A 17,606-nucleotide genomic window follows, 5' to 3' on the forward strand; every position below is an offset into this window, starting at 1 on the left:
GCGTCCTCCGCCTCGCCCGCGGCCGTCGCCGCGCCGCCGCCCCCCGCCGCCGCCCCGGAGCCCTCCCACCCCGCCGGCCCCTCGGCCTCGAGCAGCTCGGCGGCCAGCAACAAGAGGAAGCGGGACAACAAGGCCAGCACCTTCGGCCTCAACTACACGCTCCTGCTCGGGCCCGCCGGGGAGAGCGGCGACCCTGCGCCGGGGGACGGCCCCCTGGGAAGGCCGCAGGCCGGCCCGGACGAGCCCGCCTACACCGGCACCCCGTGGAAGAAGACGAATTACAGCCAAGGAGTGGTGGGGTGAGGAGCTGCAAGGGGCCGAGCCTCCCTCTTTTCTCCCCTCTGCTTTCTCTCTCTCTCTCGCTTCTCCCAGAGGCCTAGCCAAGGGGATGCATCGCAAGAAGCACACGCATAGGGAGAAAGGGGAATGAATGGGGGGGGTAGGTAGGAGAAGCCCCCACGCTGTGCCCATATGTCTCCTCTTGAAGCAAGCCCTTTTGATTTCGGTGAGACTTAGTGCCGAGGAAGTTTGTGCAGGGTTGAAGCCTAGCCAGGGTTATAAAACCGTGGAGCAGTTGCACCAGTGCGCTGTGTACTTAAGGTATTGATTGAGACCAGCCAAGTAAGTCTAGGTAAAGGTCGATTTATTTCCTCCTAGTTGTGGGCATGAAGGCTATATCTGTGGATCTAGAGGTCTCAGCCCATATGCCCAGTGTGCTAGGAGTTGCTCAGCGGTGAGGCAGCTGCATTTCGCACGTGCTTGCAGGTTCTTACCAAAAAAGAAGGGGAAAAAAAAAGGCAAATGAAAGCATGTCTCAGGACTTGCAGAATACGTTTTCAGGTTGAACTGCGCCTTGGGTTGGGCCCTGTTTCCAGGTTACTGTTGAGAAATACTTAAAAAGCATATAAAGTTAGCTCAGGGGCACAAGCGGAGTAGGAGACAGAAGCACTAGGACTCAGTCTTGGAGAGGTTCGGGTGGCGGTGGTTGTAGAAGTGGGGATGGCAGGTATGCTGGCTACGCTTGACTGCAAAGGGTCAGCAGAGTAGGTTTTATCATTATGTCTTTGGGCGGCCCCTTTGGATAAAATGGATTGCAGAACAAAGCAGTCATGCCTGGGTGTTTTATTGGGGAAGGTGTGAGAAAGCATGGTTTTCATGCTGTAAGGTCGGGAGTGTGTGTGCAGGTTTAGCCAGACATCTCAATTGCTAAAGGTTGGTTTTGGCAGAATTTGGAGTACCTGATTAGATTGGTGGTGGCTGGAGTCTATGTTTGGGGGAGGGGAGGAACAAGGACACATGGCCCAGGTTGCTGTGTGATGATTTGGAAAACAACAACAACAACACCACTTCTGTGTGATACTTGTATGTGGATGCTGTGGCATTTTCATTTTATACTGCAGTACAGTGATGCTCTTACAATAATAGTCTCTTCAAAATGCTGTCTGGCAATCTTGGCCCAGAAGCACATGGCATGGGAAACTAGAACATGTTTCCCTTCTCTGACAGACAGACCTCTATCATGATGGGATATTTTGCACCCCCTTTTTCAAATTGCTCACTGCCTTCCTGTTTGCATACTACGCAAATCCATATGAGGGAACCTTTTACATCTCCTGTTATATAGATTTTACATGGCATGCCAGACCTTCTCTGCTTCATCATGTTGTTGGGTATTTGCTCAGAAAAGGGTAGGGAACTGCCCGCATGCATACTTTTTGAAGAAGGGGAAGAATTCGTAGACATCTACCTTGTGTTCTATTAACATACCCCGGTACAGCATACTGTACAAGAGAATGTGCTCCGGGTTGAGTCTCCTGGTCCTGCGACTAGCACCACCCTGTGATGTCGCAGATGTGTTCCAGTGCATGGGAGTGCGTGGGCCAGAAGGCATATTGCACACAGACTGTACCTGACAGAGAGCATAGTATACAGAGATCCATTTGGCATGCTGCGTAGGCCTGGGTGTTCACTGGCCAACAGAGTCTTAAATAGAAAATGGTCTTCTTGCTTGGCCCTTGTTTTTTATGTGCAATTTCACATTTTCTAAAAAGAATCTCTGTCACTCAGAGCGTTACATTATGCAGGATCCCAGGAGATAGGTGCCTCTCTGAATACAAATCTTTTGCCTGTGTGCGGAGCAAAGAGGGTGTGGAAGAAAGTCTTATGCGCAGTTAATACACAGCTCCTTGGCTTAACACTTAATTTGGCAAATGTCTGTAAGGTATTCAGAGATTTCTTAATGCTCCATTCTCACCCCCCCCCCATTCTTGCAGGTATTTTTTTTTCTATTATCCTTTCTGTGCCATTTAAATTTAAAGTGTGTTCTATGTTTTTGGGGTTTTTTAAAAATTACAACAACCCATAATACCACATCAGATTAGCATGCTTGAGAGGTGATTTTACAGTAATATGTAAAATTTGTCAATACGTGCAGTGAAATTTAGTTTTCAATTTGGCTTTTCAGTTGAGAGTTTCAACAACTTGCAGTTTTTATTTAGCCATTAATATATTGATTTTAATATTTGCACATATTGAAGTATTTCAGCAATTTTTAACTTAAGTCTGCATGTAATTTTGCAAACTGTACCTCTGCATATCTAGTGTCTACCAAATGAGGTAGTACATCATTCTGTGGTCAGTACAGCATGCAAACCCATCCACAGGCTTGGGTTGTTCTTCCAAGAGTGGCTTGAGGCTGGATTCTACCGTTCAGGAGAAAAAGTACATAGAGAAGACCATCATATCTGAAGTGTTCCTCTATCAAATGCATTCGTGCATTCTGAAGTGCTTTTTTCCCTTGAGTTTTGTCCCTTGTTTTCTCATGCGTCTTTGCTTTGGTGGCTCAGTGGTTTATAATAGTCGTTTAGAACCCATGCTATGGTTTGACCTTCTAAACATAGAAGCAGCACCATGGTCTGCAACATGCCACTCTTCATCTGCTCATCACCGAAGTTTCTGCGTGCTGCAGCCTCTAGAGACAAGGCAACAGCCATAAGTATGTCAATTCAGACATCATTGCAAATTAACACTATCTTCCTTTAACTTAGCTGGACCTAAAATCCAAGTGCAGTCAATTATTTGGCTTAGACGCAACACTAAATGTTGGCTTAATGTTACGTACATGAGCCTGGGGCAGACGTGCTTTCCACACTTCTGGCATGGCTGCAAGGAGAAGATGGGATGCTTTGGTTTCTATTTTCAATGAACTGTGATCTATTTGTGTCATTGGAGTGTGTTTGCCTAAACCATAGCTCCAAAGAACCAGTTTTTCTGAGTTCATATATAACGAGTAACTGTAGCTAGTTATAAATGAAAGTGAGTCTTATGATGCAAAGAGAGGAGGTGGTCATGAGCCACATATTATTTGCATAACACAGATCATAGCTTAGCATCCTCTCTCAGTGCCACCAAGGTGGAAGGTGGCATCTTTCCCAGGTGTCTTGACTCGACAAGTTCAAGTGCTCCGTAGGTGTAATCAGAAATGGTCTGCCTTTAATGACTCCAAGCCAGTAATTGCCTAATATCACTAGTGGGTGCTGAAAGCACATTCACTTTCTTAACCTGAGTTTTTCATGATCCATTAAATTGAAGGCTGGAACCACACATAAGCATCTTATTTTTGTGTGTTCCCCATTTGACAATTTGTCAGAAAACTGGTTCTCTCAGTATTTGAGGGCAGAATCTCCCAATATTTTGCTCTATCAAGTAACTGGTCAGGTTTGAAGATAATAAAATGGGTATGGAACAGGAACTTCTCGAATATACTGGGCATAGATGTGTTGCATGATCAGCCTGCGTATGTTGAAGCCTACTTGGGAAAGAAAATCAGCGTGCACTGAAGCTGAAGAGTGCAGCAGAGCAGCGTTCCTGCCTTCTCAGCCAGGGACGCTTCGACACGTGCAGAATTTCCCTACCGATGTCAAATATTACTGGGAGTCAGGCCTTGCTGTTCCCTGGCATCCTTTGGCCCAGGGAGGGAGTAATTTGGTGCCTGATCCCCACAAGGCTTTCCATCCCATGTAAGTGCAATAAGTTACTTTTACATAATTAATGTGGAAGCTCTTAGCTAAAATACAAAGTAGTTCAACTGAAAAGATCTAATGAATAGGCATCTGGAAGAACTAGGTTCGACTTTTACTGCTCTTGTCACCTTCAGGAAGTTGTTTTTCAGCCTCTGTTCCCTGTCTATGAGATGTGACTAATAATGGCATGTCAGGTGTGTATGAGCAAGAATTCAGACTAAAATGTGCTACTTAAATAATAGCGCAATAGTCCATAGTGGCAGAACCAGTCTGAAGAGTTTGCCTGCCTAGTCTGTTTGCATGATCAATTTAATACTTTGTTTCAGTCCACTTTACTCAGAGTAAATGAGTCTTCCTTTTTAAAAATAGTGTTTATTTGTAGCTTCTTGTCAAGGTTTGTGCAATTAAAATGTATTAAATATTACAGTAAATGGCATCCTTGTCCCCTCTGAGATAAACAGAGATGCTGATTTTCTTAAAAGTAGTTAATTCTTTTTTCATCGATTGCTTATTTTGGAAATTAAATTTCTTCAGGGTTTAGCTGCATGGATATATAGTTTACCACTAATTTGGTTAGCTTGAATCCCCTAATCCTGTTATATGTGTTTTCTCTGAAGTGTTGAAAGGTGTTAGCAATAGTGACCTTTTGGTCTGAGTAATGTTTGTCTTAAAGGAAATGGCCTGATATATTTAATGCAGAATCATGGTTGCATAGGTCAAATGAACTGGCTGTCCAACCTGGAGGATAATTTGTATGCCAGTGGTCCAGCTTTATACCTAAAATGGAAATGTCTTACATGAAGTGAGACCATTGGTACATTTAGCTTCCAACTGGCATACAGATTGACCCTTTCAGGATCCTTGGGTACAGGTTTTGTTCTGTGGTATGACATGAAGTGGATGGGGCTGGCCCTATTGTTAGGCAGAGTGAGAAGGCCATCTCGAGGCGAAGATGCTGGCAAAGGTCCCAGTCGTGTTAAGAAGTCGAGGCTGCATGTGCAATCTTGCTGTGGCTCTCAGGAACTGTAGGCAGTGCTGCCTGCTTGGAGGAAGATTCAGTAGTTTGGTACATGGAAATGGGAGAGGTGCCATTTTGTCTTTTGCTTCAAGCCACAAAACGTCTTGGGAGGTCCTAGTAATAGGAGGTACAGAGGTGGAATTCTGCACCCCCTCCATGCAAAGCATCTGCCATGTGATTGGGTTGTATCCTTCATAGAATCATAGAGTAGTAGAGTTGGAGGGGGCCATGAAGGCCATCAGGGCCACCCCCTGCTGTTGCAGGACACCACATTACGCCATCCCACCTAGATGGCTGTCCAGTTTCTTTTTGAATGTCTTCTTAATGCATCAAACCATTTCCTGTGTGTATATTGCTGCAATCTAATCAACAGTAGCAGTTATTGAAAGTCCCTCTCTGAGACTTGAATTGCAGTAATTAACTCAAATAAATGTAGCTTTCACAGAATCACCCATTAAACTGGTCTGATTAGAACTAGAACAGCTATGTAATCATGGGAGAACTTCAAAATAATAGATTTCTAGGACTTGAGGACCCCAGCTTGGTGTACAGAAGTAGGATCGACCGTGCTGTCATGAATTTACAAACTTCTGTTCGCTGTAGTCCAGTGCAACTTGCAGTCTTGCAGTGCTCTTTTTACCCTTGAAAATACTGTAAGTGAGGTTTCTTTCACACCAGCATTTGAGGAATATTCATATATTTTTAAAGTTTTGAATATACACTTGAAGTTTTGAAAATAAAATAAAACAACATTTTAGCAAGGGACATCTACAAAATATATGACTGAAAATAATTTCTGCATCTCATAGAGCAGCTGAATCCATTCAATATTGCTGACTAATTCACCAGCTTGGGACAAGATCATAAAACTCTTACAGGGATATTTACAAAGGTTCCTGAATAATATTACGCATTAGTTGCCTACTAATAATCTATTTCATTCTTTCTTTTTGAAAACCTAGTCTGTTTTATGTTCCAAGGTATTATAAAAGAAAGGGAAATAATGACATTAATAATAACGCATGTAAAATAACTTGTAAAAAATAGTATTACATTGTAGAATTGCTTAATAGCATTTCCATTTTATATGATTCATTGAGAAAATTCATCAGGATTTCATTTTGCTATACCTCATTCTTGCATTAGTTTGTCAACCTTTTTAATAGAATTCCTAACAGTAAGGTCATTTATGTCTTCATTGGTGCAATATCAAAAAGTACACATCTGTCTATTAGGAGAACCATTCATTTTCTGTCCTAATTAAAATATATTGAACAGATTCCTCAAATAATAAGTATTATTCTCTAAAAGAAATATATGTATTCCATCTCCTTAATCCCTCCAAAGCATGTTGCTTTTCTTGGAATTTAATATACATAATCATTAACCTAATCCTATTGCTATAACCAAGCATTTTCCTGTCAGTTTATTGAAAGAAGCAAGTGGGCTCATTTTCCATTATTGTGCTACAAGCAATCTTGCAGCTTAATAATAAACGAGAGGAAAATAGATGTTCTTGTTTTAAGTCTAAACCAAATAGCTATGTTTGAGATCCCCCCGTGAGGTTGGTTGGGCTGAGAATCTGTGCCTAGCCCAAATTCACCCAGTCTGCTCCTTGTCTGGGTGGAGACTAGAACCCAGTCTGCCAGAGTCCCACACTCTTAAGCACTTAATCGCTTTTGCCATTGTTTTCCAAGATCTCATGCTGCTTTTTGCATGTGTTTCACCTTTGAATTGTGATCCCTCTCCTAAAATGCATGCTTGAAGTGTGCCACTAAGGCCCTTAATCCACCCTCTTCCAAGATCCCTAGACAGCCTTCTTCAGCCTGGTGGCCTCAAGATTTTAGGAGACTTCAACTTCCAGGTTTCCTATTTGTCACTCTGGGGGTGATTCACACACATTTAAAGACCACCAGATTTGGAAAGACTACTTTAGACTGGAGGGAAACAAGCCAGTTGCTTCTGTTTAGCCAAGTGGGTTTTACCTGTACTCTTCCCTTAAACTGCCAGAGTTGCAAGCCAGTTTGTGGGGTGTGCAGCTCTGGACTTCCCAGACCATTTTCCGGCCTGCCTAGGGTGTCCTTTGAGTGCTCAGAAACACTTGCTTCTCTCTGGGAGGATGAGTTCTGGTAGAGACATCAGTTTTCATTGCTTTTGTTGTTTTTGCTCTGAAGGACCTGTGGATTGACGGTTGGTCCTCGGCCAATCTTCTTAAGTTATTCAGATTTCTAGCACCACTTAATCCATTATTGCTGGTAATCTGTTGGTGCCAAAAAGTACTTTACAGACTGTCACCTTCTAACTAGCTAAATACCAGCAAATCTGAAAGTGCTAACCTTCTGTTGCTTGCAGTGCATTCCTTGCTGTGTGTCCCATTGCTACCATATAGAGCAACTTAAAACCTTCAAATTTTGTTGCGTTTGTATTTGTTGTATTAGGGTTTTGTATTTTTTAAAATAATATTTTGGTATATCAGATATTTATTTATATTGTAAGAGTTATACACTCTGCCAATACTTTCCAGGGCATTTTGTAAAGCAAGTAAAAAGCAAATGAAAATACAGGAAAATTGCAGTTTGTTTGTTTTTTTAAGTAAATGCCAAAAACTGTGCGGCTGGTAATGTCATAAGAACAATGATTTAAAACCGAGAAATGATAGAAATTGTAACTGTGCATGGGTAGAGAGGGAGGACATCCTATAGCCCCTAACATTCTCTGGACAGCCGTGACCTTTTTCAGCTTAAAGATTGCACCCTGAAGATCGAGGCAAATGTCATCAGAGTGGGCTTCCGATGAGCAACTTTGGGAGAACCTTGTACAGCTGGGATTCTGCTACAGGAAAGGCCCTTCGCCATGTGTCCCATTCTACTGATGTCGGGGGACCTGGAGAAGGGCCCCCGATAATTGATTAGTGTGCTAGGTTCATCTGAAATCAATTACTAAAATTTCTGCCTGGATAGATATCCTGGATTTTTCCTGGAAATGGACAGGAAACTAGTGAAATTGATTTTGAAAGGTGAGAGATGTACTATTTCTAGAAATCTTGAAGCCAGGAAAACAGTACACAGGGGAGTGGTCAGGAGAGCATGGACGGTTTGGAGAAAGTTAGAATATATTGAGTATTTTGCTGTCAGACGTATTTTGCTATTTTACTGCTGTGACAAATACAAGGCATCATTTAACCCTTAGTTAGCATGTAGACCTGTGGTGCTTGGCATATTTATGAAATTACAGAGTAATTGCATGCTTGTTTACCTAGAAGTAACACCTACTTTGGTTAGGAGAGCTTAACTCCGTGTAAATACATATAGAATTGGAGCCACAATGATATTGAAATGCCTTTGTTGTGTTTTATTTTTTCAGTGTATCTATAAATGGATAATTGACTATGCTATCCACTTGGCTGACATGGGATTTAGAGGCACTATCATGCTGAGTCCAGCTGTACTTCGCTGAGTATCCCTGGAAGGTGGTGCTAGGGAGTTACTGCTCATATGTTTGATTATGGAGTGCTTTCCATCAGGCTGTTTAATATATGCCCAAAGCTAAGAGAGGTTATTCAGAATTTGGGATTGGGTTAAGAAAACTAAGATCATGGCATCCGGTCCTCTCACTTCCTGGCAAATAGATGGGGAAGAAATAGAGGTAGTGACAGATTTTATTTTCCTGGGCTCCAAGATCACTTCAGATGGGGACTGCAGCCAAGAAATTAAAAGGCTCTTGCTCCTGGGGAGGAAAGCTATGGCAAATCTAGACAGCATACTAAAAAACAGAGACGTCACCCTGCCAACAAAAGTGCGTATAGTCAAGGCTATGGTTTTCCCAGTTGCAATGTATGGCTGTGAAAGCTGGACCATAAGGAAGGCTGAGCACCGAAGGACAGAGGCCTTTGAATTGTGGTGCTGGAGGAGACTCCTGCGAGTCCCTTGGACCGCAAGGTGATCAAGCCGGTCAGTCCTAGAGGAGATCAACCCTGACTGCTCTTTAGAAGGCCAGATCCTGAAGATGAAACTCAAATACTTTGGCCATTTAGTGAGAAGGAAGGACTCCCTGGAGAAGACCCTGATGCAGGGAAGGATTCATGGCAAAAGGAGAAGGGGGCGGCAGAGGATCAGGTGGCTGGATGGAGCCACTGGGGCAGTGGGTGCGGGCTTGGGTGGACTCTGGGAGATGATGGAGGACAGGAAGGCCTGGAGGAGTGTTGTCCATGGGGTCACGATGGGTCGGACACGACTTCGTGACTAACAACAACAACTCATCACTATGTTAATTACCCCACTATTAAAATTAATACATAAGAACATAAAACAAGCTGTTCTGGATCAGACCAAAGGTCCATCCAGTCCAGCAAACCTGCTGCAAGCAGGATGGCCCAAGCTCCTCAGCAACTGGTGCATGCAGGTATGCCAACTCTGGTAAAGGAGGTGGCACATAGCCAGCAAGGCTAGTAGCCACTGGTAGCCGCCTCCCTTGTGAATCAGCAAGTCCGCATTGAAGGGGGCGAAGTTGGAAGAGATGGTTACAGGTGCTATGATTTAGCTTGCCAGTTTTTCCTTGGAAATCGGTTGTTGGCTCGCAACAGGAAGCATTGCCAGCGTAACACAGCCTCAGGAGACTTGGGACGGTGTGGTTCCAGTTCAAGAATGCCCTTGCTTCCCTTATGGCTCCTGCCATGTAGGGATGGAGATAATTACACCTTGATGTCCCACATCTTTCTTACTTGATAACTACATTTATCTTGATTCTTGGCTTTGTGGGTTTGGTGCCAATGCAGAAGTAAATGCTATATGTACCTATACAGCAAATTAAACAAAACATTATGTCCGGATGACTTCTTGCACACTGCTGTCTGAACAGTTAGTGTGAATTATTCTGTAATGTCATTTTCAAGGCTGTTAACACTGAGGAATTGAAATTTATATTGTATCATGTTGTATTAGGTATGGTTCAGAAGTCTTGGGTATAGGACTATGCCTACTCTCATTTGATTGTGCTGCTTTGTTGATAAGGAAATAGTTATCATAATTGTGACAACTTCTGTGTGCTTTCTAGGAGGTCAAGAGTTAATATTTGAATCCTGTTTTAATAGTAGCCTAGGCACCTATTCTTTTAATATCTGCTGCATAAATATTTAGAAAACTGGATTTCCATTGAGCAACTGGATTTCTCTTAAATGTTTGTTATTGCCATTCCTTGTCGAAGACTAGTCTTTGGCATTTCTTTCTAGACTTAGATTCTGCAGTCTGTCTCAGGAATAATTGAGAGGTTTGGGAACTGAAGTTTGTGAAAGGGTTAGGGAGCTGTCAATGCTGTGTTTTCCCCTCTTATATCTCTAGTTTACTCTTGTTTGTGTATGCGAATGCATGTTTTTATAATTGGATGTGTATGCCTTGCTATGAAGAAATTTGGCTCACTCACAACATACACTTCTAATTCTATCTGGTTAGTGGCAGGAGCAAATCAGCAGTGAAGGAAACTAAGAGGAAGTAGGTGTCCAAGTGCTTTGGCCAAGAGGGCTCTACCTTAAGCTGCGTGCGTCTCCAGTTATTGGACTTGGGACGGTCGGAGGGTTATGAGACAAGTGGATCTCTGAGTTTGATTGATTGATACCAGTAGGCTATAGAATTTAACCTCCTTGTAGCTGCAGTGTTTCAAAGTACTTCTATTAATGGGTATGGACAAATCCGTAGTTCATAGCTGGTTAACAACCCTGGTTTATTTGTGGGATGGATTCAGACACAGTGCATGAGTTTGCATTGTAAGCCTTTTAGACTTAAAAGCAATGCACTGCAGCTTCTTGTGGCCAAACAATCAGGTGCAGTGTGACTCTGAGGGTGTTCTCCACCCCCTTCCCATTGCTTCTGTAGTATCCCAAGGGACACTGTGGGGGCACTGAGGCTTCCCCACATCCTGCTGTGATTGTGAATCCCTTTCAATTTCCTACTGCTTGACTTAAAACGCACCCCCTCTCACACGTGTATGCTTTTCTGATCCCAGTGGAGGTAATCACATGCCCCATTAATGTGTTTTTAATAAGATTCTGTGTGCACATGATTGCATTCCATATAGGGGTGTGTGTGTGTGTGTGTGTGTGTGTGTATTTGCAATCTGCCCTGTCTAGATTAAAAAACGGAGGCCCTGCGGTAGGCACTGGCCAAGGTGGGTGGCTGCTGGCCAAAAACATCCTTGCACAGACCTCCTTCCCCTTCCCTACCTTGCAAAGACCTGCCAAATTCGACAGGTCGAGACTGTGTAGCTCCTTGGAAAGTGTGATCATGCTTTGCGGAATGGGGACTCTCTCCGCCTCGCCTGGTGTTCGGGGTCAAATCAGATAATCCTAGTTGTGTCCTCTCCCCACTTTTGCAACTGTGTCCCTGCTGTTCACCTGGAAAGAATGTGTGCCAAATGTTCCCGTTCATCTCTCTGGGATTCACCCTACATTTTGCTGCTCCCCGAGGGGCTAGGGGCTTTGGATCAGCAGTAAAACAGATGGAACAGTTGGGGTTTTTTTGTCCTTCTTCCCAGAAAACCCCTAAGGGTCCTGCTTGGGAGGGACAGTTGAGGGCTTTCCCCCAAAATACGCATTTTGCCTTAATCTTTGCTTGTTTTGGGGAGGATTCCTATACCCCAGGGTTATTCCTACTTGGAACAGCCCCATGAGTACCCAAACCCACCAGGATTCTGCTGCTCGCTCCCCATTTTGTTTCTTCACAGTGCCTCCACAGTGGGCTTTGTAAAGTGACGCAATCTTCATTTGGAAAGTATGCTTTGAGTCTCTGACTTTTTTTAACCATGTCTGTCCTGTTGGTGCAAATGAGGCACAAAATAGGAGTGTGATTATTTGCAGACAGAACTGATTTTTTTTTTTTTAAAGGCAGCCATGGGCACACACCCAAGGTACCTAAGGAAGGGGGCCTTTGCAGTTTTACAAAAGAATTTCTTTAAAAAAACCTAGCCCTTGCCAATGTGACGGAGGAGGGAAGCTTTTGCCAGCTGCCCCCCCAAGTGGCACTTGGCTGGCAGTGGTGGCAAGCCCTTCTGCGGCTCTTGTGAGGAGACACTAGGTTTTTTCCTTAATCAGGGCTTGTTGTGCCCTCTAGAGTCAGACAACACAACAGGTCACAATGGGTCAGTCAGTGCCCATACATGCCATGGCTTGTTGAGGTGTCTTCTTAGCATTGCATTGGGTTTGGACAACATGCAAAACCACCTTGGTTTTGTCGCCACCGTGGCTTAGCATACATGCAAACCCAGCCAGTGACTAGCTTGATTTCAGCAAACCCCACTATGGCCTAGTGTTACGTGTAAAGCAAGCCCACTTCTTGTTTTTCTGTTCTTAAGTAGGTTCTGTCCCATTTCTAAATCAGCTAGACTTTTAAAAGCCTTATTTTAGGTGCTTAAATGTTTTAAGATAGGGTTTTGTTTGAATTTTGTCCTCTGATGCTGTACTTCTATTTCGTTGTACTACCGTCCTGGGACTTTTTAGTGAAGGGATGGTATACAAAAGCTTCAGATGAACAAATAATTAAAGAAAAACCGCACTGAAGCGTCCATGCATTTTCATGTGCATTTTGTTTAAAGTGTACATTTTGGGATGCCACTGCTTTTTTCAGCCAGGCATGTGGAAGGTGCTTTGAAGGTGGGAGACTTTGACACAGTCCCATTTTCAGGATCTGGTGACCGCTGGCTGAGGTTGAGACTGACAGACATTTGTCCTCTCTGTGGTGGTAGGAGACCTGTTAAGACGCCTTGCCTCAGGAGGCTAATGGATTCAGGTGGTTTCTAGAGGGCTCTGGGGCATTGCCCAGCTCATGCCTGGTGGTCCTGTCAAAGCCCTGGTGATCAGTGGAATGTAGAGATGACCTGGGCTCTGTTTGGTAGAACTCAGACAGCTCCATGCTGTATCCATTGCTGAGAGCAAGGAATGAACCAGAATGGAAGATACCTTGAGTCGGATGGAGAAAAAGTTCTCGTGGATACAAGAACACCCTGATCTGTGCCTACAGTCAGGCACACTTAGGGTCAGTGAGGGCAGCAAAGTCGCATGCTCTTAATGCCTCTATTCAGTCTTCTGTTTGCTGCCTAGCAGAGGTTTTTAGACTCATCCAGTGCCTATTACAGGCTGGCTCTAAAGATATTCCAGAACTGAGGTCCACTGTAGCATATTTGCTGAGCACTTCCAGGCTAAAATCTTTTGCATCTACCCCCGTTAGATTCCTCAGTATTATAGCAGTTGAATTAGGTGAGGTACCCAGAGTACTGCCTGGCCCAGTTTTCTTGGATGAGTTTCAGTTGGTACAGCTTGAGGATGTTGATACAGTGCTTGGACAGGTTTGTGCAAACACTTCCTTAGCAGTTCCTTCCTCTTCTTCGTTTATAAAAGCTAGCAGGAAGGGAACAGCTGGCTATATCAAAGAGGTGATTAATGTTTCTTTGTAGGAGATGGTGTTCCCATGCCATATGAAAGAGGTAGTGGTAAGACCATTCATGAAACCGTCCTCTTTGGATCCAGGAGAGGGTAATAACTTTAAGCCAGGAGCAAGTTTTCCTTTCTTGGGTAAGTGCTTGAGCAGGTGGTGGCAACCCATTCCAGTCACTCTTGGATGACACTGAGTGTCTGGATCCATTCCAGTCAGAGCTTAGTCTGTTCTGAATGGGAAACACTCCCTTTGAAGGAAGTAGGTTTGTCGTTTGGGTGTCTTAGCCCTATCTCGTTACTAGAGCCTTGAGTGACCGCACTAAGCTGGTGGTTCTGCTGTGCCAGTATCTGGACAGGCTGATTTCAGTAGACTGTGTTCTGGAGTGCACGGGGAGGGGAGTGGGGCTGCAAAATGTCCCACTGCAGCAGCCTGGAACCAGGAGATCCAAGCATATAATGCGAATCCTTGCAAATACTGCCTGTCCTCTTCCAAGCACAATTCAAGGTGCTAATTCTAACTTGGAAAACCTTATGCAATTTGGAACCACCTTACCTGATGGAGCACGCCTCCCATCCTGAATCTGCCCAGACGTTATGCTCGACACCTGAGGCTTCCCTTTGAGTGCCACCTCTGAGGGAGGCAACAAGGGGGTGGGCCTTCTTAGGGGTGGCCCCGTGATTATAGAACTGTCTGCCCATTGTCTCCTGTCTGGTGCCATCTCTGCTATTCTTTTGGTGCCAGGTAAGTACTGTCCTTTTCTCTGATGTGTTCAATGGTATTTAATGGCATATGGTGTGGGTATGGAGTGGTGAGGCTTAAGTGGGTTTAGTTTTATTAGAAAAACTCATCTAGCTGATTAAATTAAATTAAACTCCGTTTTAATTTTGTATATTGGAAATTATGCAGCTTTAATAAAATATTTTGGCTAATAGCCTTTTCAAGACATTTCCCCTAATATAAAGCAGTTTTGTATGTTTTACCAATCTATTTTATGTGCATTTCTCCCTATTATATATCTTCTGTATGCACTTATTAAACCAAGAAAAATATCACAAAATTTGGAAAAATGCAGATATCTAGGATTTTGATTGGCATATTGATTTAGGAAGTGTGAATTAGGATCTCATTAAAATGTGAACCAAATAAATTTCCCCCCATATCTACTGAAAGTGGAGTGAGGGTGGGGTAAGAGGAAAGTTGCTAGAAAGCAAGAGCTTTCTTTACAAATGTTGTATTAAAAGAAATCCTGTATGCACCTTGCCTCTCTCCCCATCTTTTATGTCTTAAAATGACGTATTATGTTACCACTTCATGTTTTTTTCCACCTTCAGAAACATCTAGAGAACGGGGTGCACCTTTCTAGCTGCAGTGATATGAAGAGTAAAGAACAAATCATTTGCATGCGTTAACCTGCTGGAGAGCTGCCTAGAGAGGTGGGGGGCTCTCCCACACTAGAGGCATCCAAGAAGAAACTGGACAGCCCTCTGAGCGGGATGGTGTAACGTGGTGTCCTGCAGGAGCAGGGGGTTGGACCTGATGGCCTTCATGGCCCCTTCCAACTCTACTCTTCTATGATTCATGCTATAATAGATACTCAGAAATGCATGTGGACTTTATTCTCCATATCCTAAACAAATGCAGTGAACCTGTTATCCAGGAGAGCTGCACTTAAAGAGCAGTTTCTTTAAATTATGTGTGTTTGAGGAAACTTGAGTCTACTACTGTCCATAAACCAATACGCCCTCCTGGTTGCCTGTGACGCAAGAATAGTGTGTCGAAACTGTGCTTGTCATTCAGATCTGGCTGCACTTTCCATTTCCCTTTTTCAGAGAAAGAGAATGGGAATCGGCAAACCCTGTGTGTTCATCCAGCTGGGCAAACAGAATAGGTTGTGCTGGCTGCCGCGCCCCAGTCCAGAGAGGCACAGAAGGCGGCTCGGTGCCCCTTTTCCATTGTAAGCTGCCGTGGAGGGTTATGCGGTAGAGTTGCTTTTCCTCCCTTCGGCTTGGATGTCTGTAACCCTCAGCTGGAGGATGTGAAGGAATTCTTGTTTGCTCTAGAAGTATAACTGGCAGTTGCCCATCCTGCCTCTTGCTCTCTGTAGATGCCAACTTCCCATTTTGGAAATACAGCCAGATTTTAAAATTTTCAGAGTGCTTAAGGCCTACAAGTCCCAGCATTCCCACCCAGCCAAGTTGTAGGGCTTAATTCTTCATAAGCATGTGTCCGGTTACTTCCTTACACACCCTAACTTTGCAGAATTAGTATAAACATAGGATGTTGTTGTTCATATTTTATCTATTGCTGCTGCTGCTACATTGCATTTATACCCTGCCTTTTTCCTCTTTTGGTTTGCCCAAGGCAGCTTATATACTTCTCCCCTAGTGTATTTTATTCTCACAGCAACAGCCCTGTGAGATAGGTTAGAGTGAGAGTCCGTGACTGGCCCAGAGTCACTAGCGACTTTCATGGCTATGAGAGGACTACAATCTTCATCTCCCGGCTCCCTGTGCAGCACTTGAATCACCGCACCGTGCACGATACGGACAGTGATTTTTTTCATGGCACAGGCAGTATTCGAAAACATCTCTCAGATTCAGGTTCACACACAGGTTCTATTCATTCTCACTGTCTGGCTGTGACCATTCAGTCTTTTGTATCCTGTTTCTTGTTGTCCTGTGTCGTACAACATTGATTGCCATCCTGCAAAGCTACACACCTTTGCAGGTGTGTGACTCCTGTTTTGAGTCTTATGCAGGTGTAAAGGGTTGCAGCTTGAATGATTATTCGATCATTGCTGTTGTCAATATTAATTGGATTCTGATATAAACAAAGGGAATGAATAGCTCAATTGTAATTCTTATTTGCTCTCACTTACTGTAAAAAGGAATATTTTTCAAGTAACTGATATGGCATGATAGTAGAAATTTTGGTCTTCCTATATCGATTTCTTAGAAAAAAGGTAGACACTAGGGCTCAAAACTTAACTGCTCATCATGATTTCCATCCTGACCTACCCAATGCTACAATTTCACATATCATCTTGAATGCAAGTTGGGTTAAGGTGTTCTAGAGGAAATTTCTTGACGGGTAGAATGTGGCCTGTTGATCATACATTCTTAGCTTAGAAGTTTTGAGCAGCACTTTTTTGTTTCATTTTTTGTGGCATTTCCTTAGATTAAACTTTTTTGTATTCCTACTCCCTTTCCAAGGAACTTGGAATAGTAAGAATGCAAAACTCAGCTGTTTGGGCAGCTCTTTGAACTATGAAGTATGTGGTCTTCCAGCGTGTGCAACCCTGGCAGAGGGGTTAAGATGATTCCTAAATTATCTTGTCAATTCTTTGAAATGGAAGTTGCTAGCAATCTGAATCTTTGCTGTGGCATTAAAGGACTTAGTGAGCAATTTAAATATCAAAGGGGAACTAGATCATTTTGAGAAAGTGCTCAAAACCTCAAATCATGGATGCCGAAGAATAACTTTTACCAATTCCCTTGGAACAATTTCAACTTGTTTGTAACAAACCAGTAAAGAAGAATAGTTCAAAATTCCCATAGTATTTGCATACACAAGCCAAATACAGTTTCAGAGACAATTTTTTTCCATCAGCTTCATATAAATGCATACTTTCAGAGGCTCAAATCTGGATGTGTCCCTTCAGTAGGAGAAATGAAGGAGAAAGATTTGTGTTGATCAGCTTCTAAGAGATAATTGCAAGTATTGTGGTTAATACTCACGTCTTGGTCCTGAAGCTGAATATTACTATCACTCTGTGAGGCTGCAATTAATACTTAACCTACTTTTATACCAGCATCAGGTTCATAGGCTGTCCTTAGGTTTTCTGCTGCAGAGAAACATTCCTATTCCTAGGTACTCGCATGATATTCTTTGGTGAGCATGAGACTGGATTTTTCCAACTTTACTGACACAGCACCAATGGTAGTTGATGGAATATTATTTACTATTCCTTGTCCCTGATGGTATATAGCACACTGCTTGATCATATAAATATTTTTGGCAGGAGTTTCTACAGTTATACCATCAGTCTAATAAATGTTGATTATATAACACCAGATTCAGATATTACTAGAGTTACATGCAGAATGTCTCTTTGAAATGTATGGCAATTATCCCAGGACATAATAT

General features: G+C 43.3%; 1 protein-coding gene across 1 annotated transcript in view; it reads left to right on the forward strand.

The window, feature by feature from the left end:
* Positions 1-17,606, forward strand: part of TENT4B (terminal nucleotidyltransferase 4B) — a 47,464-nt gene that overhangs the window by 662 nt on the left and 29,196 nt on the right. The window contains exon 2 of the mRNA XM_044427659.1: positions 1-299. This exon is cut by the window's left edge and continues 1 nt beyond it. Coding sequence (XP_044283594.1) covers positions 1-299 — 299 coding nt within the window. The remainder of the gene's footprint in view (positions 300-17,606) is intronic.

The sequence above is a fragment of the Varanus komodoensis genome, unplaced genomic scaffold (genome assembly GCF_004798865.1).
Source record: "Varanus komodoensis strain SLA01 unplaced genomic scaffold, ASM479886v1 scaffold19, whole genome shotgun sequence".
Classification (NCBI taxonomy): domain Eukaryota; kingdom Metazoa; phylum Chordata; class Lepidosauria; order Squamata; family Varanidae; genus Varanus; species Varanus komodoensis.